At 35.1% G+C, this 27,238-nt stretch overlaps 3 protein-coding genes across 9 annotated transcripts; all 3 read right to left on the bottom strand.

Annotated features, from left to right (window-relative positions):
• Positions 428–2,010, bottom strand: LOC107648346. The gene is made up of 4 exons (XM_016352248.2): positions 1,796–2,010; positions 1,282–1,374; positions 919–1,026; positions 428–831 (listed from the first exon to the last, which is right to left on the bottom strand). The coding sequence occupies exons 1-4, from the start codon at positions 2,003–2,005 to the stop codon at positions 436–438; spliced, it is 807 nt and encodes a 268-aa protein (XP_016207734.2). The 5' UTR covers positions 2,006–2,010; the 3' UTR covers positions 428–435.
• On the bottom strand, positions 5,156–6,853 carry LOC110263745. Its single transcript, XM_021105514.1, has one exon. It carries the CDS (start codon positions 6,851–6,853, stop codon positions 5,156–5,158), a length of 1,698 nt encoding a protein of 565 aa, XP_020961173.1.
• Positions 13,936–22,254, bottom strand: LOC107648345 (serine-rich adhesin for platelets-like). Of its 7 annotated transcripts, none has more exons than XM_016352243.2 (8): positions 21,999–22,244; positions 21,828–21,871; positions 21,222–21,320; positions 19,728–19,876; positions 19,049–19,155; positions 15,088–15,630; positions 14,391–14,632; positions 13,936–14,298 (listed from the first exon to the last, which is right to left on the bottom strand). In XM_016352243.2, exons 6-8 carry the CDS (start codon positions 15,626–15,628, stop codon positions 14,062–14,064), a joined length of 1,020 nt encoding a protein of 339 aa, XP_016207729.1. In that variant the 5' UTR covers positions 15,629–15,630; positions 19,049–19,155; positions 19,728–19,876; positions 21,222–21,320; positions 21,828–21,871; positions 21,999–22,244; the 3' UTR covers positions 13,936–14,061. The 7 variants fall into 7 exon arrangements, with proteins under 7 accessions (XP_016207729.1, XP_016207731.1, XP_016207732.1 ...); XM_021104460.1 differs by having other exon boundaries at positions 14,074–14,279; positions 21,999–22,254; XM_016352245.2 differs by lacking the exons at positions 19,049–19,155; positions 19,728–19,876; positions 21,222–21,320; positions 21,828–21,871; positions 21,999–22,244 and adding exons at positions 15,808–15,865; positions 16,019–16,133.

The raw sequence follows: 27,238 nt of genomic DNA on the forward strand, positions 1-27,238 counted from the left end.
CGCTTCTCGCCTTTGAGAATAGGGTACGTTTTTTAAGTGATGCTGTTCAGGATCTAAGGCTACGCTTTTCAGCACTAATGGTTACCATAATTCTAAAGAATAGGCTACACTTTTCAGAGCTACTGCATCACTTTATAAATGTAGCAAATAGTATACCTATAGCTACTCTATATAAGTGTAGCCTTTTGTCCCTCATTTTTTTTTTAAAATTTCTGTTTATATATATATAAACAGAAATTTTAAAAAAAAAATGAGGGACAAAAGGCTACACTTATATAGAGTAGCTATAGGTATACTATTTGCTACATTTATAAAGTGATGCAGTAGCTCTGAAAAGTGTAGCCTATTCTTTAGAATTATGGTAACCATTAGTGCTGAAAAGCGTAGCCTAATTAACAATATATAAACAAATATTAGAGAATAAGAAAAAACTGGTCATACCATATTTATGTTTGGAATATGTGTTGATCCATGAGCGCTATTTGCATCAATTGGAGAGTGTTGGGCATCTTGTAACAAAGCTTCAATTTCTTCCAGCCTCATTCCAGGTTCAGATCGCTGAACTAGTAACTTAATCATGTTTCGCAATCCATGAAGGTCAGCCTCTTGGTGCTGCTGTTTGGCCTTCATGTCTCCAAGTTCAGCCTTCAAAGATGTGACTTCCTCCTGGTGTTGTTGCTTGAGTTCTGAAATTTCTGCATGCTTTTTTAAGTCACGTCGTGTAATAGATCTTCCATAGCACCTAACCCGACCTGGTTGTTCTTTTCCAAATAAAGACTTAAAAGCTTCCTCATCTGTTTCACCAGCAGCTTGCCGGTTTTGGAATTCATCCTAATTAAAAGAAACATTTGACATAGAATTAGTTACCATATCCTAAATTTGATTTATAATCATTAGTAATTCAATGAATTCTCATACAATTGCATCTTGTGTTTCCTGATCAACTTCCTTCCTTTTCCGACTTGTTCGAGTAGCAAGGAACATTTCAAACCTTTTTGGTTCCTCATTTATTTCCTTTGTCGCGCGCTATAAAATAAAGCCTTAATGATTTATAATCATTAGTAATTCTATGAATTCTCATACAATTGCATCTTATGTTTCCTGATCAACTTCCTTCCTTTTCCGACTTGTTCGAGTAGCAAGGAACATTTCAAACCTTTTTGGTTCCTCATTTGTTTCCTTTGTCGCACGCTATAAAATAAAGCCTTAAATAAGTAAGTCTATAACAACATAACTAAAATTAACTAAACAAATCCCATCACAAATATGAAATAAGTATACCAGAGCCACTCGTACTCTTCCAAAATTGATTGGCCCCATGCGATGTGGAAACTTTTGCTGTTCTTTATGTTTCTTATTTTTTTCACTTATTGACTATAATTGAATAAAAGGTTAGCATATAGAAACAGAGAACAATATAATTAAATTTTGCTTCGGCAAACAAAATTACAGCAACCAGAATAGTAGCAGGTATAATTGCACAGAATAGAATTGCAGAAAACAAAATTGCACAAAACAGAACTATAGAAAATAGAATTGCAGCAACTTAAAATTACAGCAAATAAAGTAGCCAAAAATAGAATTGTAAATACAGAAATTCAGAAGTTCAGAATGGAACTGGCAGCAATATATCCTAAAAAAATTCAATTCAGTTCAAGAACCTACATCAGAATGGATATGTGTTTGTACAGCATGAAAGAGGACAGATTCCAACATTATCAATTGAAATTTCATTATTTTGCTTATGTCTTAACAAACAATAATATATTTGCAATTAAAGTACCAACTATTTTACCTGGATTGTAGGATGACTCCAATAATAGATCAATTTTATGAATTGACTTTCTGGAACTTGTGTCGGTCGATTTTTCACCATATCTTCGATGGTATCAAAGGGAACAAAGTGCTTCTGCTTAATCTTTCCCTTGAACCGCTTCCAAGCATCCCGAATTGCTTGGATCACCCACTTTTCTCCACTGTCTGGGAGGATAAACTTGGTCTGCATGATATCAACAGTGTTATACGCACCTTCCTATATTTAAAATAATCGACATTTAATAATAATAGAAGAGTCTTACATTAACATAGTTCCACATGAATTTCTTAGCTTTAGGAGTTACAGCATGCCAGCTATTGTACAAAAGACTCACAAATCTTTTATTTCTACTAATTGTGCCTACAAAACTATTTAAATTAGACACACTTTAATTGGTTGGTCCTACTGGCTGTCCAATATCAAAAATAACTTCTTCCCGCTGTTCCATAGTTCTTGCATAAATCTCTTTGCAAGTTGTTTTTCCCCGGGTTTTCTTCTTCTTTGGCTCTCCTAGTTTCATGCAGTAGGGGGAAAATTAGGGAGCAATTAGTGATGCCAATTGAAAAATTAAGCATTATGATTTACAAAAAAAATATAAAAAATGATAGAAATAAATTACCTCCATCATCATCAATGTCCTCCATCACATGTGAATAATAATTTTCATCAAGTGGAAAGCTATCTCCCACATCATCACTTAGTTCAGAGCTTAGTCCGTCAATTTCTACATCTATCCCATTTTCTTTTAAAAATTCATCAATAGTTGTAGCCCTTACCCTTGGCTTGCTCTTTTCCTTTCTTGATCCATCTTGCTCCGACATTAAATCTTCAGCTTGTGGGGTAGTGTTTGAACTCAGCAAAGTAGTGTCATGTTGCCTTTTTTGAGTTCTACCATGTGTGACTTGAATAATCTGCTGCTGCCTTTGGTTGATTGTGGGCTGAGTAGAATTTGCACAACTCCGATCTTGGCTTACAGTTGTTGGCATGCTATTATTCATATTACGAATTGCATCGAGCTTCCTTTTAAGTTCATCTGCACCCACCTTTGTAAGCTTAGAATTGTTCAAGCCTTGTGTTAACGGTTCATGTTGTACTTCATGCTTCTTTTTCTCAGCCATAGCCACAGTCAAGTGATTCTTTCTTTTTTTATTTTCTGGCTGTTACGTAGGAATGCTTGGCTGTACTTCCAAGGTTTCTGGCGTGAAATTCATCCTTTTGTTGATTGTGTTGAGTGTGCTTTGTAAATGAGTAAAATCCAGCTTCTTTGACGTACACTTCTTCACTCCTTTGGTTGCACTCAACTCTTTTTGACTTTCGACTACATCCAACCTTGGCATAGTTTCCTCCTTGTCATTACGTGCTGCACCTTGCATCACATATTGCTTGCGTTCATTTACAATCCTTTGTCTCTTGGCCTCAAATTGTCGAAGCAGATTCTTACTTGATGTTGCTTTAAGATCAATAAATTCTTTATTCCTACACAAATAAATTAGTTAACTCGAGTTAATATAAGCAATAAAGTGACATATCCTATAAGAAACACTAACAAAATGAGAAATTAAAACAAAAATATGACTTACAAATAAAAAGGTGAAGAAAACTTAGTTATACATATGTACATATTAAGCAACAAATTGCTTAGGCTGACCCATCAGAATCGGAATCTCCAATGAAATCTGCCTCATATTCTTGGGCAGAAGTCACTTGGGGAACCGTTTCAATAACTGTAGGTCGTAGATCATTCCTCTCCAGAATAAGTTCACCATCATCAGCTGGTATGGCAGGACTTGTTATATGCTCGTGTTGTTCACTATAGAAGGTTTGACTGGCCTCAGACTCAGATTTGTCATTTGTTTTAAATAAGTCTCTTGGGATAGTTTCCATAACATAATGTTTGTTATGTTCATATGGATCTTGCACATAAAAACACTGATGTGCTTGAGATGCTAGTATGAAAGGTTCATTCTGGTAGCATTTCTTATTGAAGTGAACAAATGTAAGACCATACTTGTCTCTCCCAGCATCATACCACTCACACCGAAACAATACAACCTTAAAACGCCCAAAATAATCTAACTCTACTATCTCAAATAACCTGCCATAATAAGCTACAGTGTCTTGAATTGGACTTTTATCTTTAGCACTTGCAAAGCTTGAAGTTAAAGCAGTTAATGTGACACCACTATTTTGTGTTTTTCTCCTTGCCTCACGCTCCACAGTGTGAAACCTATATCCATTAATTATATAACCAGAAAATCTTCTTGCAACAGAGCTTGGACCTCGAGATAATTCTTTTAGCCAAACAAGCACATATGGATCCCTCGCTCGAGTTTCAAACCACTGCGAGAAGGTTCTACTGTGAACTTTTGCTTTTCTCCATTTTGTTCCCCGTTGATTGTTAACCTCATCCTCATGCTCTCTGTAGTTAATAATAGTTATGTTTGATCGGAAAAAATCTAAATGCACTTGATTTAGTGAATAAACATAAGTTATATTAAGTTACCTAACATAATCTGCGACTTCTTCACAATTGTATAATACATATACATGGGCTTGAGCACTTGATATGTCATCGAGATTAATTGGTTCTCCATTTCCCATGCCTAACGAACGACCTTTGTTAGAAAACAACTTTGAAGGCAAAACTTCGTCGTCATTAGGATCATCATCATTCTGAGGTCGCTTATTAAGTCTTGTTCGCACACCTCCATGCAAGTATCTTGAGCAGAAAGTTAAGCACTCTTCAGCCAGATATGCCTCTGCAATAGAACCTTCGGGGCGACTTTTGTTGCGTACATACGACTTTAATGTACACATGTTCCTTTCTAGAGGATACATCCAACGAAACTGCACCGGACCACCCAATCTCACCTCGTTTGCTAAATGAATAGGAAGATGAACCATTATGTCAAAAAAACTAGGGGGAAAGATCCTCTCAAGGTGGCATAATGTTTCCACAATCTCTAACTCCAGTCGATCTATCTCTTCCAGTGTGATTAACTTTTTGCATATGCGACGAAAAAAGGAACTTAGTCGAATCAATGGAATGGCCACGTGATCAGGAAGAATACTTTTAATCGGTATTGGTAGTAAGTAGTGTAGCAAAAAATGAGCATCGTGGGTCTTATACCCAGAAATTTTTTTTTCTGCTAGATGTACACACCGTGATATATTCGAAGCACTACCATCAGGTAGCTTTGTTGTCTTCAAAACACCACAAAAAATTGACTTCTCTGCAGCAGTCATAGAAAAGCATGCCTTTGCCAACTTTGTTCTCTTGCCATTATTCACCTCCTTTGGTTGAAGATTTTTCCAGATCCCCAAATCTTTTAAGTCATATCAAGCATTCAGATGATCCTTTGTCTTGCCTGGGATATCCAAAAGAGTTCCAATAATACTGTCAAGTATGTTCTTCTCTATGTGCATGACATCTAAGTTGTGACGCAGCAGGTTCTTGTGCCAGTAAGGCAATTCAAAGAAAATTGATCTTTTTTTCCAATTCCATGGGAAACTATTTGATGTACTTTGCTTCTTCCCGAAAACATTCTCAACATTTTGTAGCATCTCAAAAATATCCGTTCCTTCTATAACAGGTGGAGGGGGTCTTAATTCTTGCTTCCCATTAAAAGACCTTGTATTGGTTCTCCATGGATGATCCATGGGTAAAAAGACACGATGGTCCATATAAACTGTCTTCCGACTATGTTTTAGTTGTAGAGAAGAGGTATTTTTGTTGCAACAAGGGCAAGCCAATTTTCCCTTTGTACTCCACCCAGACAACATAGCATACACAGGAAAATCATTAATTGTCCACAAAAGAGCTGCCCGCATTTGAAAGGTCTCATTCTTTGATGCATCATAAGTTTCCACCCCTATTTCCCACAACAACTTCAAGTCTTCCATCAATGGTTGTAGATACACGTCAATATCTTTGCCAGGTGATTGTGGCCCAGGAATAAGCAAAGAAAGCATACAATATTCAGGTTTCATGCACATCCACGGAGGCAAGTTGTATACCATCAAGATTACGGGCCACGTGCTCCATGAAATATTCATGCTACGAAATGGGTTGAACCCATCACTTGACAAGCCTAGTCTAATATTGCATGATTCTTTTGCAAAATCTTCATTTATTTCATCAAAGTTCTTCCATGCCAGTCCATCAGTAGGATGCTTTAACGTCCCATCTTTAACGCGCTCCTCATCATGCCACCTCAGACTAGCTGCCGTTTTTGAGCACATAAATAATCGCTGAAGTCTTGGAATTATAGGAAAGTATCTCAGAGTCTTTACAGGAATAGGACGACCTTTATTGTGAGGTTGGTTCTCGCTATTATCACTAGAATTTTCAGTATATCGAGATGTTCCACATACACGACATTGTGTTTCATCCTTTAGTTCTTTCCTATACAGGAGGCAATCATTAGGACAAGCATCAATTTTTTTATAATCCAGACCTAAATCTCTTATCATAGCCTTCGTCTTATGGAAAGATGGAGTTATGTTAATTTCAGGCATTGCCTCTTTCAATAGCTCAAGAAGGGAAGTGAAGGAGGCATTGCTCCAACCGTGCAAACACTTTAACAAGTACAGGCGGATGGTAAAAGATAATGTAGAAAATTTCTTGCAGCCCGGGTATAACTCTTGACTTGCCCCATCTATTAAATTATAAAACTTTTTAGCCTCTTCATTTGGACCTACAGTAACACCCTCAGCATGATCTCCAAATGCATCATTAAGTATTCCTTCGATGTCATCGCGTGCACCTTCATCATCCGTGTTATCATCAACCACCATCGGGATTGTCCATTCCCCGTGATTAATCAATGTTCTATATCCCTTAACAAATCCGTCGGCTACTAAATGGTCAAATACCACATCTCTTCTATACCACTCAATGTTACAACACCTCTTACAAGGACATTGAATTTGTTGTCCGTCCGGTTCTCCCTCAGAGTATGCAGACTCTAAGAAACTAATAACACCATTGATATACTCTTCGCTATACCTCGATAGATCTATCCAATCCTTCGGCATATCACAAAACCTAATCGATAATTATTAAATTTTTTTGGAGAAAAATTTATAAGGGGTCGCAAAGTGAAGATAACAAGAGTAGAGGAGGAAGGGTGTTATGAAATATAAGGGGCATGGGCTATGAAACGGACTTCATAGCCTTGTAGTTAGGTTAGGAAATAGTTCCTAATCTTTAGAAGTAATTCTCTAAACATTTTACTAGAAACTCGCTGAAGCAAAACAAATTAAGGAAAACAAAGAATTTATAGTACATAAATAATAAGTTAAATTGCAACTTCATAACTAATAAAGCAATCAAAGTGGAGCTACACATGAATTAATAGCATAATAATAAAGTAAAAAAAATATGCATTGTACCTTGCCATGACACGATCAATGTTTTGACAAAATCCACTTGGGAGCTTTAACCAAAAACTTCAATCTGTTTGTTACCAAGTAAAATACTAAGAGATTAGACTATGATATTATTTACTCTTGATTTATTTTCATAAATTCTAAACAGATATAATTAAAATGTAAGGGAAAAAAAATAAAAAAACTCAATTCAGGTCGGTAACTTATTTGGAAAATAAAAGCAATCTGATAACAGCCCAAAATTCAAATCCAAAGCATGAGTAACTGAGTAACTAAAAATAAAAGGAAGTAATCTTGCTTCTCAGAACTCAATTCAGGTCAGTAGAAGTGAGACGATTTAATGGTAAGTCATGAGCTAATCAAAATATTATCCTGGTAACTGGTAAGCCATGAACTTGGCAGCCATTCATGCAAACCACATGGGTCATCCATGCAGCAGCAGACAATGAAATACATTTAGAAAATAGTGAAAAGAATCTGGAAAAGAATAGTGAAAAGAATCTGAAAAAGAATCTGGTAATTCAGGTCCTTAATTTTTTTATACCTTTCCAATTATCCCTTTTCAAGCAGCAAAATAATAATGAAAATGTATTTCACTATTGTCTTAAGGCCCTTTTTATTTTAAAAACAATGTATTTTTGGCCAGTCCTACATATAATGGAGTATTACTATTTTATATGTGGAGTATGCAGAATTGAACAACGTAAATCTTTTCACATGGACCAGTTTGACTATTAAACGACTTATAATTAAGAATAAAAATATTATCATAAATCTCAATAAGTCACGGATTTGAAGTTGTTGTGGAGCAGAGCCTGTGATATAATATAACCTTGGAAGTTCTAACTTTAAAAAATAAAAGTAATGTTATGAAAATAGATGGAGGTGGGCAGAGTGAGACAGTGAGTGATATGAATTATTATCAAAATCTATTATATATAAAATCTATTTCCGAATTTTGACACTGCTCTACACACAGGATTTTAATTATTCAAGTTTTAAAAAGTGCAAATTGATTTGAATTGGAGAAATCAGAGGGAAAAATAAAAAGGAAGTGCTGGAATGTAATTGAGCTTGTGTATTCCTAATAGAACAAGTAATTGTGGATGGAAAGGGAAGCTTCTTCATCAATCATCATATACAACAAAGCTTTTCACTCAAAATCCATTCATAATAGACAATAATAACTGAACCAAAAGGTTTAGGTTCCCGTCCTTTCCACGAAGACCGGGGCCAACAGCGATAACTTTTCCAGAGTTCACCTAAAGCAAGTCACCAAGTCATCAAATGCACTTCAATCAAGCAAGAGTTCCACACAAATTGGACGTATTTAATAATAAGAAAACCCGTGTTAAGAACATAACACTAATACTGATTACACAAAAAAAATTTGAACCAGGGAAGCAATTTTTCCCTCAATGACAATCGCCAAGTCATGAAATGTACTTCGATCAAGAAGCAATCAACACAAAATATACTAAGAAATTGTGTGTTAAAAATACGAAACACTAACACTGATTGCACAGGAAACTTTTGAACTAGGAAAACATTTTTGTTTCATCAATGTGGAGCAGAATTCTATAAGAGTAGAGAACGATAAGCAACAAGCGAAAGACAATTATGAGAATCAAACCCAGAATTAAGACATATAATCAACTTTCACAAGTGTATTTCACAGTTTGGGAACTCTTTCATGGATTACTACTAATTTATAGCATTTGACCACAAATTGATCCTACAATCATTCGTTCTTCATCAAATTGGGGTGCAAAAATGTTTGGTATTTTTCTTTAGCCTATCATATCAATCTAACATTAACTTTTCTCCCTCTAACAATTAAGTTGTGATAAGAGAAACATAAATACAAGTGCAATAAAAAAATAAAATAAAATAATAGGAGGAATACATTTCCAATGGCAAATTACGGGAAAAAAAGCAAAAGTTTCAACACATTTGTGTAGATAACCATGGATCGAATAATAATAATTAATAACAATGCTCTGAAAAAGTTCGGTACCCGAGGGGCATCAACTAAACAAAAAACATAGTGGGATTGTTGAGAATAATTACACATAACGGAAAGTGGAAACAAAAAGAAATTGCATTAAGAAATTTTGAGACAAAAAATAAAAGACATAATTGAGATAAAGAAGTAAAGGAGAAATGGGTATGAATTAAGACCTTGGTGGTCTTCTCTGGTAAGAGAATGCCAGTGTTGGTCTTCGATGGAGGGATGATTTTCTCAACTAATAGTAGTGTGACTACTTAAGGGGAAAAAAATTAAAAGTATGCAAGAAGAGAACAAAAAAAAATTCCCCAACCCAAACTCATAGTTACTACAACATCATCCAAAATTCAGAACCAGCTCACCAATCAAAAACCATTTACCAAAAGTAAAATTTTTCTAACGGATATAATCAAAATGGCAAAATCCACTGGTAGATTCGTTTCATGTTCAACAGGGTATGACACAACAAATAATATAAATATTTTGTTTACATTTATTAGTAAATATTATATACTTAAAAAAAATTGGGATCCAATTGAAATTCTGACTTATAAGAATTATTATAATGTAGATTCAGTTAGGAACTTAGGAACTAAAATCGTAAAAACAATGTGAAGTTGTTCCTCTGTTATACTGAAAGATAATGTATATGAACAAGGAATTGAAATGAAAGTTGGCTTATGAACTATACAGTACCTGCGTAAACGGAATGAAACCCCAATCCCAAATTCACGAGTTCGATCTCCTGCGCCGCAACAATCCCAAATTCACGAGTTCTACTGCGCCGCAGCAATAACGGAATGAAACCAGTAAATTCTGAGTTCTCCTGCGCCGCAAGATTAGCATGCATGTTCATCAATTCACGAATTCAAAGAATTTTGTACCAAACCCCCAAATTGCAACTCGAAAATCAGAACCCTACCCTCTCAGATTTAGAAACCAAATGAAGGTGATACATACCTTTCTTCACGACGGTGAGCGAATAAAGAAAAGCTTTTAGTCGAGCGCACAGTCGATCTTCCTGATGTCAGCGCGTAGCGACGAGAACCGGTGATGAAGACGAGTGGCGGCGTGGTGAGACGTGAGTGATGAAGATGAGTGAGTGGTGGAGATGGTGACGCCGTGAGCGGTGACGCCGTGAGGGTTGACGCCGTCAGTGGTCTTCTCTGATTTGGGGGTGATGAAGGGAGTGTGATTAGCTAGCTAGGGATCGTGAGTTCAGTGGCCATGTTATTTTGTTTTTACTTGCCTAAGTGTCTATGGCCATGTTATTTTTGTTTTTATTTGCCTAAGTGTCTATGGCCATGTTATTTTGTTTCTATTATTTGCCTAAGTGTCTACTGTACGCGTGCTTGTATATTTGGTGAAATGTGAACAAAATTTACTAAGTGTTGACATATTTGACTTGAAATACATTAAGCAACACTTTTAAAATGCACCTGAAATATGATAAATAGGCTAAACTTTAAAAGTGTTTTCTTTGGTGTAAAAAGTGAACCCATAACTCTTAAGTTAAGGCTACGCTTTATAAGTGATCTTTATAATATCTAAGGCATCGCTTTTCAGGTGATGCCACAAATGTGATTCCAATTCTCCTGCAAAAAGGAAACATGGAGAAAAGCGTAGCCTATTCCTAGAATAGGCTACACTTTTCAAATGTAGCTTAAAAAAAGTGTGACTGAATGGGTATTTTTCTTGCAGTGATATGGATTTTCTTACATAATGGTCACAAGGATGGGGTATGGGTGATTAGTCATATGGTGGATGAGGGTCATAGGAAGGTGGTTGGTAAAGAGGGGCTTGTGAGTATGGTTGAGGGTTATGTTTAGGATCATAAGCATATGGTGGGGCTTGTTGGTAACCACAAGGGGGTCCATCATAGCTATTGGATTGATATGCATTAGGAGTGGAATTATACCTATAAGAGATCGGAGGAGGTTGTTGCCAAGAGGGTTGTCCATAAACTTGAGGCTCCTCCCAAACTTGATTGTTCCATCCTTGATGCATATCCTCATTGAAGCTTCTATTCCCTACAACATAATTGTAACCACACTCGTAGGCAAAGTGATGAGAATGAATTCATAGTAGCAAGAGCAAATGCAAACAAAATCAAATAAGAAACAAAGAAAACTAAATCCTAAAACTAGCAAAAACTAATAAAGAGACAAAAGGCAAACATATTCACAATATTCACATATATACAATAACCAATAACAAGCGCAAATTTGCAATGCCCTGGCAACGGCGCCATTTTGATGAAGGAAAAATTGATGGTTTAGAATTTCACAATAAATTCTTGTTGCAAGTATAGTTTCTAAACCAACAAATTATCCTCTCATACAAAAAATTGGTTGTCACAAGTAACAAACCCCAATAAAAATAACCGAAGTATTTAAATCTCGGGTCGTCTCTCAAAGGAATTGCAGGGAAGTGTTCTTGTTATTGGTTATGAAATGCATATTTTGGGGTTTTGGATAAAGGACAAGAAAAGTAAATCGCAAGAATTAAACTAATAGCTAAGAAAGCTCTTGGCAAGGAATGGGAACTAGAAGTCCTATCCTCATTATCCTCCTGAATTGTGACAAGAATTGTCCATTCACTACAAAAAAAAAAGGTTAAAATGGCGGTTTTTTATGGGAATTACGGCGGTTATAACTGCCATTATGACCGAAAACGGCGCTTCCAAGAAACGCCGGTATTCTGGGCGCCATTCTGGTTATTATGGCGGTTTTCAGAAAACCGCCGTAATAACCAGTGGATAATACGGCGGTTTTTTGACGGTAATAAGGGCGGTTTTAACCGCCATTTTAACCAGATAAAATGGCGGTTTTGTTTTTGTTTAAAACGGCGGTTACGAACCGCCGTTTTTACCAAGATTTAATGGCATCCTTCTCGTTTAAAATGGCGTTTCTAACCGCCGTTTTTACCTGGGTTTAATGGCATCATTCTCGTTTAAAATGACATTTCTAACCGCCGTTTTTACCTGGGTTTAATGGCATCCTTCTCGTTAAAAATGGCATTTTTAAACCGCCATTTTTACCTGTATTTGATGGCATCCTTTTCGTTTAAAATGGCATTTCTAAACGCCGTTTTTACCATGGTTTAATGGCATCCTTTTTGTTTAAAATAGCATTTAAAATGAGATTGAAACTACGTATTTAAAGTGACATTTTTAGAATCTCATAATAACCAAAAAGCATAACCTTAAATCAAACATCATAACAAGATTTTTAATTCATACATAGTCTTCGAAAATAAAAAATCATAATCCAAAAACAAAGTATTAAAGATAACATTTTTCAATAATTTGTCTTAACATATATCTATAATACTTAATACATAAAATCTTTATCATACAAGATCATGCTTCTTTGTTGCTCGCTCCAGAAGACCTACTTCCTAACTCTCTTGGTGATGGAATCCCACTCTCTTGATCCAATCCCTACAACAAAAATATAATTATGAGCACAATAAAAAAAGATATAAAACTAAATCTGAAACTATTAATATGAAATTATTCAATCAAAAAAGAAAACTCACATACACTAACACAGTTTTTTATTTCTTTCCACCCAACAATAATCTTAACAAATATGGGGCTAACTGAAAGAATATTACACATGGAATAAGGTATTAAGAAGCAATATAGCAGTATTAGTCTTTTGTTGGTAGGCTTTTAATTAAGAAGCAATATAGCAGTTTAATTAAAAAGTTAATTTGATATTGACATGTAAGACATTATATTATATCAAGCAGTAAGGTGCATGGGATCAAGATATAAATTGCTATATCCGGTGAGGTCCAAATTAAAGAGGACCTACTTGCTAAATTTAGTTGTCGTCCAAAGGAGAAAGACTGCACAAGATACTGACTTTTCATGCCATCATTCAACGTTGAAGATGGAAAAAAGAGAAGAAGCTAAGGGTAGCAATTTTAGACTTTTATGAGAGAACAAGGAATAACAGGAGTTAACATTATATTTTTCTTCTCAAAAGTAAAAAATGATTTGTTGACTTCTTTATTCCTAGGCTCATGGCATCTAAAAAAACTAACAGAAATATTTAAGCCTCAACAAAATTTATTAAGAGAATAATACTGCCCATCTTTCCACTTTGTTGGTAGGCTTTTAATTAACAAAGTTAAAGCTAGCTTTCAAAGTCAAATTTTAAAATTGACCCAGATTCCCTTAAGAGTCCAAATATTACACATGGAATAAGGTATTAAGAAGATAAATTGTATTTGTACCTGTGAAATTTGTTGAGTAGGAAACATTCCAGCCAATTCCACTGGAATTTTACCTCCTTCCTTAGAAGCAATATAAGATACTAGCGCTTGCAATTGCGCTTTAACGGTATCCAACTCTTCTTACACATTTGGACCACAAGTAGATGATGTGCCAGCATCATTTGAAGAACCTAAATTCATCTGACTAATTCTTGTAGTGTTGTTCTTGAAAGCAATTGTTGGAACAGCTCCCATGCCTAAACCTCAAACACGACCAGGGTGCTCTTTCCCAAGAACTACTCCAAGAGCATCAAGAGGAGAATTAACGGTTGATTCCACTGCTTGTTGACTGCTATATGCTTCAATCTTCTCCTACATATATAAAAAGAAAGAGAAAGAATCAAACATAATATTATCTTATAAAAAAGAAAGAAAAAGAAATACAAAAAGTTACTTATTGCACTTTAGTCTTACCGCTATTTCTTTAGCCTTTTCATTAGCAAACTATAACTAAAGGCTTTTTATTACCAACTCTATATAAAGGCCTTTCACAACATTCCATATGAATTTAATATCCTATTTACAGCAGCAAACTATATAAGGCTTTTTAGTGGGACAACATTTAACTAGGAAAGTAAGTACTTACCTGAGTTTCAGGCTTCAAACGATATTCTACGAATAAAGCCCATTGATCAAGAGCAATATCTTCTGGTGTATTATTTATGATCTCGGTTTTACTCAACCTCGGATCATAAAACTCACTCCAAAGCTTTATCCTATGTTCCCTCCATTTTTTGCCAAGCGATTGGAGCAGAAATCGTTTGGCCAAGCTATCACACACTTTGAAGCAAAATCGAGCCTTTAATATGGAACAAAGAATATATATTAACTAAAAAATAAAACTAAATAATGACAAAGAAATAAGCTTTAGAGTTTAAGTAATCTTCTTACTTGGAAAAAAATATTCCATTGATTTTCAAAAAAGCTCTCTGGAATGTCTGACCACTTATCAAAACTGATTGGAAATGCTACACAATCAGTGGCCAATTGCCCACAAACTCCTGCAAGGAGTCCGGCTGCTTCTCCTACTGCTGCATGCTGTCTATCAAAATTGACAACTATGCGCAAACTTTCTAGCAAATTATGCACATCTTTCACTAATAAATGAAGGCGTGTAGTATCTTCATATTCATCTAAAATAGATAAATAAATATAAATAAATGAGTAATTGAGCGACTAAAGAATAAAACATATGATGATAGATATATATTATAAAAGATTGATTCTTGTGGAGGGTATAATGTAACAGCTACATATATAATACTATATATTATACATCAGAATTCAAAATCAAGGTGAAAATAGGCTAATATTAGTAATATCCACTGCAGGATAAATATCATTATTAAAACAAGAAAATACTATAATATAAACAAGTTGGATCAAATGTATTTGCCATCCGTATAAGCCTCAGCCACCAATATACAAATTGAAACCCAATAGGCCAATATCCAATATTTTCTTCGGTTGTGTTGGGGGCTTCTTGTTATATTAGGTTGGGCCTTTAAAAAAAGAGAAAATAAGACAAGACCATATAACCCAATTAGGAGCTGTCTAATTTATTTAAAAAAGAGAAAATATTACATACCTATGGCATCAACAGTCCAATAATGCTTAGATTCACGCCCACGTTTACGTTTAGGTTCGGATGGATGCTCAGATATAGTTGGAGCAACTGATGATGGCTCAGAAGAATTTGAAGCTGCCGACTTGTCTCGGGAGGAACTTGCAACTGTTGTCGACTTATCTCGGGAGGAATTTGTAGCTGTCAACTTGTCTCGAGAGGAATTTGAAGCTGCCAACTTGTCCCGGGAGGAATTTGAAGTTGCTGACTTGTCCTGGGAGGAATTTGCAGCTGCTGCCGACTTGTCTCGAGAGAAATTTGCAGCTGCTACCGACTTGTCTCGAGAGAAATTTGCAGCTGCTGCCAACTTGTTTCGGGAGAAATTTGCAGATGCTGCGGACTTGACTTGTGATGCATTTGAAGCTGCCGACTTATCTCGGGATGAATTTGTAGCTGCTATTGACTTGTCTTGTGAAGAATTTGCAGCTGCTATTGACTTGTCTTGTGAAGAATGTGCAGCTGCTGCTGCTTTAAGCAGATTCTTGTACCTCTTTTGCTTTGGCATATCTGCATAATAGATGAAATAAATAATTAATAAATATTTATGTAAAATTTACAAACAAAAGTTAAATTGAAAAAGAAGAAATGTAGACAAAAATTATTAATAAACCACTTTGAAGACCTGGTTTGAAGACCTGGTTTGAAAAATAAATAATTAATAAACCACTTATTAATAAAACTCACCTACTTTACCATCTTTGGCTTAGCTCAATTTGAAGACCTGGTTTCATACACGGTGATTCTGAAAGAAACTGAATTAATTTAATATACTAACTATTCTGACATGTGTTCGTCTTCTCCAATGTCATTATCTAGTAGTTCATCATCTACCTCATCTCTTAACAATGATAGATTATCACCATTTTCAAATAAAAAATCTAAGTTTTGCTCTAACCATGGCTCATTCTCGCATGCTTCATCATCTTCATTTCCCCCCATATCATATGAATCTCTTGGCTTCAAATGCACGACAACACTCCAATCTTTATTCACTTCATCATTGACAAAATATACCATTCGAGCTTGTGAGGCTTCAATATACGGATCATCCTCCTCTCGGTCACCACTGTGTATTACTTGTGAAAAATTAACAGAAGTAAAACCCCAATTATCCTTTCTACAGCCCCGTTCTCTAGTGGTGTCAGCCCATTTACATTTGAATAAAGTAACCCGAAATTGGCCATTGTAGTTTAGTTCTATAATATCTTCTAGTTTGCCATAATATGACAAATCAGCATTCCTAACATCAGCATCACTAGCGCTAGCAACACAAGGAGTTGAAGACATTAAAAAAACTCCACTATTCTGGGTCTTTAATCCATTGTCTCGATTGGTAGTTCGAAAGGAGAACCCATTAATACTAAATGTAGAAAACCTCTTGGCATATCGTGATGGACCCCTTGCTAAGTATCTCAAATCCTCATGCACAGTATTCATAATATCTGGGTTCATAAGCTATTATGATAGAACAATATATTAGTTATTATATCCACAAATACTAGCTCAATATTAGCAAAAAATATCACTTCTCTATTTACCTGCGCAGGAAACCAAGTAACAAAATCTTTATTGACTCTTTTTTCTATCTCTACATTTGAAGGCCTTCTACCCTTAGATCGTCTTCGTACAAAATCTTTGAAGTCACTGTCAGATATGAAAGTTTAACTCTTAACTAAACGACTATTTTCAAGTAAATAAAAAATATGTACGAAAATCCTTAAGCACTTACTCAATGAACGGTTTGACATATGGACAATTTAAAACCACATATCGATGTGCTTGTTTTTTTTCCATAGGTGACAACTCAAATACTGTGAAAGCTCCCTTTGAGTTCCCCATTTGTGGAAAAAGGGAATCCACATGTGTACTATAATTATCATCCGGACGATCATCAACACGTGGTGGCCTATTAAATCTTGTCTCAATCCCTTCTAAGTATAGAGAGCAAAATGTAAGAGCTTCTTCAGCCACGTATTCCTCAGCTATAGAACCTTCTGATTTAGCTTTGTTTCGTACATAGGACTTCAAATGACCTAAATACCTAGTTTGTATAATTAAGTGACAGGTTAAATACCTAAGCAAGATATAACTAAATGATAGGTTAAATGAATAATGATTGAAAAGAGATATTTACCTCTCAATAGGATACATCCACCTATAGTGTACTGGTCCCATCTTCTTCTTCAACAACTTTTCGTCGAGTCCTCTTACCTTTACTTGCCTGTAGTTCCTTCCCGAATGAAACATTGATGCCTTCAAGTTGTTCCAATATTTCTGACCCTGTTAGTGCTGCTGGAGAATCCCTCAACTCAACTTTTTCATTAAATTTTGCACGACTTAGCCTAAACTTATGACCCCTTTCTAAGAAACGGCGATGTCCCAAAAAACACCATTTTCCACCATGCTTTAATCTATATGAATCAGTGTTGAAGTTACATGTGGGACAAGCATATTTACTATGTACGTTCCACCCAGATAAGTTACCAAGGCCTGGAAAATCACTAATTGTCCACATTAATGCTGCTCGCAATGTAAACATTTCATTTTTGAACCTATCTAATGTTTGAACACCATCATGCCACAACTCTTTTAACTCTTTAATAAGAGGTTGTAAGTATACATCTATGTTGTTCCCCGGCATTTTCTCTCCAGGAATAATCATTGACAAGATAAGTGATGTTGGCTTCATGCACTCCCATGGAGGCCGATTGTATGGAATAAGCACCACTGGCCAAACGCTATAGTTTGTACGCATAGCTCCAAAGGGGTTGAATCCATCGGCTGCAAGACCAAGACGTACATTTCGAGGATCTTCGGCAAACCCATCATGAAGTAAATCAAATATTTTCCAAGCTTCAGAATCTCGCGGATGCCTCATCTTTGAATCTTTCTTTTCTGCCGAAGCATGCCATTGCATTGATTGAGCAGTCTTAGAACACATGAATAATCGTTGAAGTCTCGGTTTTAGTGAAAAGTATCGTAAGATCTTTGCTGGTTTCTTCTTTTTAGCATCGCTCCATTTAGATGTCTTGCATCTTTTGCATTCTTGCAAATCTTCATCCTCCCCCAATATAACATGCAGTCATTAGGGCAAGCAGGTATCTTGGTATAATTAAGCCCTAGTTTATTTATGGTTTTCTTGGCCTCATAGAATGTATTTGAAATCTTTGCATTTCCAAAAGCATCTTTTAATAACTTGAGGATTTCGGTCATGGCTTTGTCGCTTATTCTATATAAGCACTTTATGTGATACAGACTAATTAAGAAAGAAAGTTTTGAATTCTTTGTGCACCCTTCATACAATTGTTCATTGCCATCTTCTAACAACTTGTAAAATTCTACATTTTCTCCATTGTGCTCTTCATTTTCTGCATCTTCTATGTTGTCTTCATCTCCATCGCCATCTTCATTCAAGTCAGGTCCAGCAACTCCAAATGCGTCATTGAGCATTGTTACCATTGGATGCTGAGATGTCGAATCATCTTGTACAATATGACTAGTTTGATGAACTTGTGACCCAACTCCAACTACTTCTTCACCATGCCAATACCAAACTTTGTAGTTTTTTGGAAATGGCTTGACTATTAAATGTTCAAAAACTTTCTCTCTTATTTGCCACTTGCCAAAACCACACACCGGACAAGGGCATTTAATTTGACGACCCGCGAGAGATCGATGCTCAAAAGCAAAATCCAAAAACTTGTTTAAACCATCTTTATACTCATGCGTGGTTCGTGGTTTTTCAATCCATGACTTATCGATTGACATGACTAAGAGGGACTACAAATAGGGATTTTAAAAAATCTATTCATTAAAAATCTATATATATTCTAAAGGCAAGAAATTTATTCTTTTATATGCAAATTAGATATTAAAAACTTACTTAAATAGTATTTAAAAGAAAATATAAGGAAATTATAATTACCTCTTTCAAATAATAATTTCCCTTCTTTTTTCTTTCCCAACAAATATTAAAACTTGAAGCTTTCAAAGTAAAGTAGCTAACAGCAAGAGTTGAAGAAGATCTAAAACCTGTTTCACATGAAAAATTATCACCAACAGATTTATTAAAATTATCAAGATTAAACATTCAAAATTTCAAATAATCAGCATGCCTGAGGTCAACTAGAATGATATATATATATATATATATATATATATATACACCAAAATTTAGACAAAAGCAAATGAACTTTTATGAGCAAAGAGAATCTAAGCAGAGCAAAGCACAATCATCCATTCTCCTAAACCGCACAGCTAGGAGAGAGTCTCAAAACACAGAGAATCTATGCCTTGTGGACAGTGGCCACAAGATAAAGTAATACAAACCACTATAAGCAACTCAAGAATATATATATATTAAAGCGCGTTAAAGAAAGAAAGCTGCAAAAGGAAGAAGTAAAGCAATGGAAACCACCAAGAATTTGCAACTAGAAAAGGAAGCTGAGCTTCTTGGTATTTTCCCTTAGCTTTTTTTTTTCTCTTGCTCTCAGGTCTTAACACATGGCAGTAGTAATAGCATAACAACCAAACTCACTAACCTGAACTAGAACTTGCAGTTTGAATTGACAACAATGAAAAGCATGTAAGCTTTTTAATCTAACCTTGTTCCTCTATTTTGCTTTCTGACTTTCAATTAAACTTGGTATGGAAAGCTCACACCCCACTTGAAGAAAAGTCTTGTTTGTTTATACTCATGAGAAACAGCATGTGTCCAAATGCTAGTAGTCTTGGGTTGGCGATTTTACATGACCTTTAAAGGACCAAGTACAAAAGTTAAATCACTAAAAATGCCAAACACAGTCTAATGTAAGTATGTAACCAAGAAATTAAATAAATAAATACAAAATCAAGTGCTTCCCTTTAGAGAGGTGCCATAAAGTGGTGTATATACAACCAGGAAAAAAAAAAGAACATGAGAAGGAAAAATATCACACGGCCAACTTCACCTTGTGAATATGATGGAATGGTTATTCTTATTCACTCTTTTCTTAAAAGATAATGATGCTTACCTCCTTAGACTAGAAACACAGATCTTGTTCTAATTTAGTGATTTTTCTGTCCCTTCTTTTCCTCTGTTTTCCTTTTTTTGTGTAATTTTTTAAGGGGTGGAGGAAGCTAGGTACTGTAAGTCTGTAACATTGTTAATTAAATTATGTTTCTCCAGGACTTATCAATAAGAATTTAACTTTATCTTCTTTTCTTTTTATTTACAAAATTGGATGCCCATTTTTACTGATTAAAAAAAGAGACAAGGATACAATATTTTCTGTTCAATGAAAGAAAAACTATTTTGTTATTTTGAATAATTAAAAACATAAATGAACAAAGTAATTCATGCATATATACATAAAAACCAAAGTGGCGTTAACTCAATATAAACTAACTATCACAGCAGTAACAGGATACATAAAACAAAAAGAAAATGGATTCTCTCAATTTTGTCAAGTATAATATTTTATTATTTAATATCTATTTATATTTTTTCTTAATCTTACTTAAAAAATGTATAATGAAAAATCATACACAATTGAAAAAAAAATTAAAAGGATTCATTTCCAAAGAGTAGAGAACTGAACTATAAATTACTTTGGGCTTTTTCGTTTCTTTACCCTCACTCATAACATGTTCTGCTAAAAAATAAAATAATGAAGTATAGCATGAAAATATGAACTTTTATTATTACTCAACAATATTTGTTTCTGTTTACAAGCCATATATAATCAAATCGGTTGGTTATGGAATAATTAAGGGGATAGATATAATGCTTCTTTGTGCTATACTAAATACATCTATTTTACTTGCTAGTTCATCAAAAATATATTTTTATATTAGAATTGGCCTCGTTTATTGTATAGGCAATGCTATTTATTTTAATTTTTCTCATTTCTTTTATATGGATACCAAATAGCAAGACTACAACACGAGTAGGCCCCCTTTAAATCACAAGAACACAAATCCAATTAAGGCAGCTAGGCCCTGCTCAATAACAAATCCAGTCAGCTAGAACAAGGGAGAACAGAACCAATAACTGCATTAGTACTAAATCATAGTACCAGCAATATGTACTATATCTGTAATTAAAATAATAACCATACCTTGTGGATTTAGGAGGAACTTTTGATATTGTGAGTTTATCATTACTACCAATTCTTTTCAGGAGTACCACCACAGTCACTGCAACAAAAATCTTTATGCTGCAAATATAAGAAAAAATAAACAAGATTGAGAATAAGCATGGCACAGTAGAATAATTTGAATAACAAAGTTAATTTAAAAATAAAAGTAGCTGCTTCTACTAATTTTTATGATGTGCAAAAAAAGATACACTCCTTCTGCATATTGATAATTCATTTTCGGTGCAATTGCAACAAGAAGAAGTATCTATTGGAAGTTGGAAACAACATCCAATATGTGCAAGATTAACATAGTAAAATAAAATTAATCAGGAATATAATTATAAAGCTATAGATGCAGGATAATGTAACAGTTTCCAAATCATACCTCTGATTAACCACCAGTGTAAACACTAGAATGCTGATGTTACATTGTCATAAGGGTAAACCAAATTTATAACGGTTCAACAACATAGAGACCAGTAATTATTATTATCAACTCAAGTTAATTAGTTCTATAAAGATTTAAGCTATAATTTAAGCTATAATTTACAAAACAAAGCTGAAAAAAGAAGAAATAGCACTCACATCTATGAAGCTATTCCCCTGCGCTAGGTTTCCATCATCAGACACTGTCCTTATCGAAATTCACATCACATTTTAACAGTTACAACAAATTTTTGAGTGAGAAGTGAATCCAAAAAGAAAAAGAGATATAGAGAGAGAGAGAGAGAGAGAGAGAGAGAGAGAAAGAAGTACCATCAATGGAAGGAAAGGGAGAACGAAAGAGAGGCACTAAGGATTTTGGCAGAGAAGGACAGCAAAAAGCTAGAGGAGACCTCACCGGAGGAGATCGTCGGAGGAGGAGGAGATCCCGCCGGAGGAGATCGTCAAGGAACGCATAGGATCGGAGATCGCCACACAATGGAAGCAGTAGCGTACGCAGGCATCTTCAGCAATGACCCAGTGTTTCTGAAATTAGGGTTGGAATTGGGCTTTTATATATATGGGAGATACGGCGGGTTGGAACCGCTGTAATGACCCAAAATGCCACCAAGAACAAATCACTTAACGGCAGCAACAAAAAACACCACAATATCCAAATATTATGGCAGGTTTTTAAAACCGCCATATTATAAATGTCATTTTAAACTCTTTTTTTTGTAGTGATTGCTCTACTTAGTCAACCTCTAACTATAAAGGAAAGTCAAGTGGAGATAATCAATTTGATTCCTCAAGTCCTAGTCAACTCCTAAGGAAAGACTAGCTTTAGTGGAATTCAAATCAACTAGCAACTTTCAATTATTAATCAACAAAAGAGTTTGATAACTCAAGAGTCTCCAATTACTCAAACAAAGCCAAGAGGAGAAAAATCTACTCTAGCATCCTTCCAAGCATTTAATCAAACACTTGAAAGGCATAAAAGGAAAGCAAGATAAGATTGCAAGAAAAGTAGATCTACAACCACTAATTGCAAGGAATTAACAATAGCAATCCAAATCAACAATAAAAGAACATCAAACATAAAATTGTATTAAAAGGAAAATAGAGGAATTAAGAGTGCATCAACATAAAAGTAGAGAATTACAAGAAGTTGATTACTAATCTAAGAAAGCAAAGGTAAGAGAACAAGAAATTAAGAAGGAAAAGTAAATCAAAACATGAATTAAACCTAGATCTAAGAAATCCTAATCTAGATCTAACCTAATTCTAGAGAGAAGAGAGAGCTTCTCTCTCTAAAAACTAACTAAAGCATCATCCAAACTAAACTATGACTTCCCCCCTTTGACTCCTCTTGATTTCTGCATGTAATAGGCTCAGAAACTGAGTTGGATTTAGGCTTGGGAAGCCAAGAATTTGCCCCCAGCATTTTTACTTTAATAGAGTCACGTGCGAGTATCGATGCGTACATGTGGGTCACGTGTACGCGTCGCCATGCAACTTCAAATTCACGCGTGTGCGTCGTTCCACGCTTGCGCGTCGATAAAAGCATCCCAAATCCTTGATTTTCCATGATTTCTCCACTTTGCATGCTTTTCTCTCCATTCCTTTAATCCATTCCTAGCCTTTTGAACCTGAAATCACTCAACAAATGCATCAAGTCATCTAGTGGAATCAAAGGTGAATCAAAACTAGCAAATTAAAGGACTAAAAAGCATGTTTTTACACTTAAGCACAAATTATGAGAAAGTCATGAAACTATGCTATTTCATTGAATAAATGTGGGAAAAGTGGATAAAATTCACCTAAATTAAGCACAAAATGTACCATGAAATAGTGGTGCATCAAATCGTCAATGGTCATTCAATATAAACGAGGGTGAAGCTCACACAATTCATTCTCTTTTGTGATCCTACTCAAAATGCCACAGACAAGGTCTGATCTTCCGAATCGAAGAATGAAGCTCAATATTCTAGCCTTAGTGCCACAGAAACCTCATCACCCATACCTAACCGAATTATATGTCATTTATCCTCGATTAGCCCAGATGAATTATTGGTTCAGATGATGTATTCTCAAGCTTTAGCTCAATACTATCTGGGTCAGGACTCGCAAAGAACTCATGTAGAAAAAGGGATATACCCAGTCTCATTTTGATGAAGAACGACAATACATCATAGAATAGAATCAAACATATATTAAAATAGAAACAGTAGTATTATTAATCCATACGAATCAACAGAGCTCTTAACCTTAACCTAGGAGGTTTAGTTGCTTATAATTTACAGAGAGAACAAAGGTCTAAAAGTATGATATAAGTTGATGCCTAAACCTAAGTGATCTCCTCTTTAAATAGGAGATGCTAACCCTAAAAGATGTTAATTTAAAGTTAAAAAGTACAAGGATAAACGAAACTAAGCTAAATAGTGTTGAAATCCACTTTGGGCCCACTTTAGTCTTGTGCTCGACCAAGCCTGGTGTTCAACTTAGAGTCTGGGAGTTGAACGCCAGTTAGGGGGTGAGTGCGTACTCCCTTGGTCCCTTGGTGGTGTTGAACGCCAGTCTTGGGCATTCAACGCTGGGCTTTGGTCCTTCTTGGGCATTGAATGCTAGATGTGGGCGTTCAACGCCAGTTATGGGCAGCGATCTGGAAGAGAAGTATAGACTATTATATATTGGAAGTTAGCTTTCCAACGACATTGAGAACGCATCAATTGGACCTCTGTAGCTCAATATATGCTCGTTGGAATGCACGGAGGTCAGGATCTAATAGCATCCGCTATCTTTTCTTCGTCCTTGATCAAAATCTTGCCAAGTTCGTCCAAAAATTACCTAAAATCATAAAAAAAATACAAAAACTCAAATTAGCATCCAAAAGGTGAATTTTTCACTAAAACACACTAAAACATAATAAAATTAATAAAATCTAACTGAAAATGCTGTGAAAATGCTATGAAAATGCGTATAAGATATCCACTTATCATTCATCAATTTACAAATTATTTTTAAATAAATACTCTAATCCAAGAATTAGAGATAATATAACTAATTTTCTTTATTCATAAAAATTAAAGTATTAAATTCCAAAATCTCAATTATTTAAAGTAAATCATATAAAACAGATAAAAATTCTAATTTAATTATCAAAACTTGATTTAATTAGCTTTAATAAAATAATTTCTGAAATTAAAGTCTTTAATGAATAAGTAAATTAAAATTGACTCATAATAAGATTTTTCAAAGGTTCTGGATTTTACAAGGAATGGTCTTCCCAAGATAATAGAGGCATTAGTATCTTCCTCCATGTCAAGGATTACAAAATCAGCAAAGAGTATGAATTTATCCACTTTCACCAACAAGTTCTCAACTACTCTATGTGGAAATTTAATGGAGCGATCTGCAAGTTGAAGAGAGATCCTTGTGGGCTTCACTTCATCAATTTGCATCTTTTGCTTGTCATTGCTTGTGACTTCTTTACCTACCACTTTTCTACTCCTCAAATTTATAGCCTTGCTTTCTTCTCTTGAATTTGGAATTGTGTCACTAGAAAAAGCATTAGTGGGGTTTCTCAGCAATTTGTTTGGCCAATTGGCCCATTTGAACTTCCAAGTTTCAAGCATGAAATTTGTGGTGGATTGGACAAAAATGGTGGTGTGCTGAAAGAGTTTTTCTAGAGAAATTTCAAGAGGGGAAGGTTTTTGAAGAATTTGGGATGGTTGTGATGATTGTGGTGGCTAGGATGGTTGGTAGAGAGTGTTAAAATTATTTTGATGAGGGTTGTTATTGAAGTTGTTTTACCTCTACCCTTGATTTCCACATCCAAAGTTGGGGTAATTTCTCTATCCATGGTTGTAGGTTTTAGAGAATAGATTATTGTGAGGTGGCTTACAAGAGTTCTCCATGTAATTCACTTGTTCAACAGAGGATTGGCCAAACTTACAACCTTTACCTTGAGGGATTCTACCACCCATATCATAGGTGTTACCTTTTGTACTCACTGTTGAGACTTGTATATTCCCTAGTTGCTGAGTAATTGCATTGATTTGCTAAGATATAGCCTTGTTTTGTGCTAAAATAGTATCCAATGTATCTAACTCCATCATTCCTTTCCTCTTTGATCTTTCAGAGGAATATAAGTATTGATTGTTGGCCATCATCTCAATTAACTCCAAAGCTTCATCATTGGTCTTCTTCATGTGCAGGGATTCTCTAGCGGAGTTGTCCAGTGAGTTCTTTGAAGCAAGGATAATCCCATCATAGAAAATCTAGAGTTGCACCTAATCAGAGAACATATCAGTTGGACACTTTCTCAGCATTTCCTTGTACCTCTCCCAAGCTTCATGAAGAGATTTTCCATCTTTTTGTCTGAATGTCTAAATGTTCATTCTCAACTTTGTCAACCTTTAAGGTGGAAAGAATTTGGTTAAGAACTTGCTGACCAAATTATCTCATGTTGCTATGCTCTCTTTTGGTTGAGTTTCAAGCCACTGCTTGGCCTGGTCCCCTTACAGAGAATGGGAACAACAACAACTGGTAGGCTTCAACAGGGACTCCATCAGTTTTAACTGTGTCACATATTTGGAAGAAGTTGGAGATGTGCTGGTTAGGATCTTCTTGAGGACTCTCACCAAATTGGTAATTTTGTTGTACCAAGATGATGATTTGGGGCTTCAATTCAAAGTTGTTGGTATTCACATTAGGTGTTATAATGCTACTTCTACAATTTTCAGGATTAGGAAAAGGGAAAGACCCAAAAGTCCTCCTACCTTGCTGGACATTAATGGCATTGTGGGGAATAGCATTATTGTTATTCTCTGCCATGTTGATTTTCAGTTCTTCTTCAATGACTTCTTTAATTCTCTGGTATCTAGCTTGCTTTCTTTGTCACCAGAGGGTCCTTTCAATTTTAGGATCCTATTGAAGATACTATTTATCCTTATTGTTGTGTATAAACACTTAGAAAACAAGGAACATTGAAATTCCCTACGCAAAGTGAAGGGAATTCCCAGTGAGGTAAATAACAAAAAATAAATAAAAAGAAAAAATTCTAATCTAGGTAATCAATTAATTGGTTTGTTGTTAATCTCAATTAATCCCCGGCAACAGCGCCAAAAACTTGATGCAGTTTTTCACAAACTACTATTGGCAAGTGCACCGAGTCGTATCAAGTAATACCACGGGAGTGGGTTATCATTATCACAAGAATTAATGGACTAAGAAAGCAATGATCAATTGATTAATCTAGTCAGACAATCAAAATTTAGGGTTTAAGAATTCCTTAGCATAAAAACAGTAAATAAAATCAGGCAAATAGTAAATAGTTGAGAGGGTAATATGATTAAAAGAGTTAAGGTTGTAGAGATATTAAACTTCAGAAGGAATGCTTTTCACTCTCTACTTTAATCATGCAAGATGTATCTATGGCAAATCATTAGTAATAAAATCCTAATCCCTTAGTAATTCAATTTCTCTTAACTTAATAAACCCCCAATTCCTTGATTAATTGATTATGAAAAGAGGTGAAGTATGTTCACTGATTTAAAAACCACACAATTCAC

Source organism: Arachis ipaensis, chromosome B06 (genome assembly GCF_000816755.2).
Source record: "Arachis ipaensis cultivar K30076 chromosome B06, Araip1.1, whole genome shotgun sequence".
Lineage (NCBI taxonomy): Eukaryota > Viridiplantae > Streptophyta > Magnoliopsida > Fabales > Fabaceae > Arachis > Arachis ipaensis.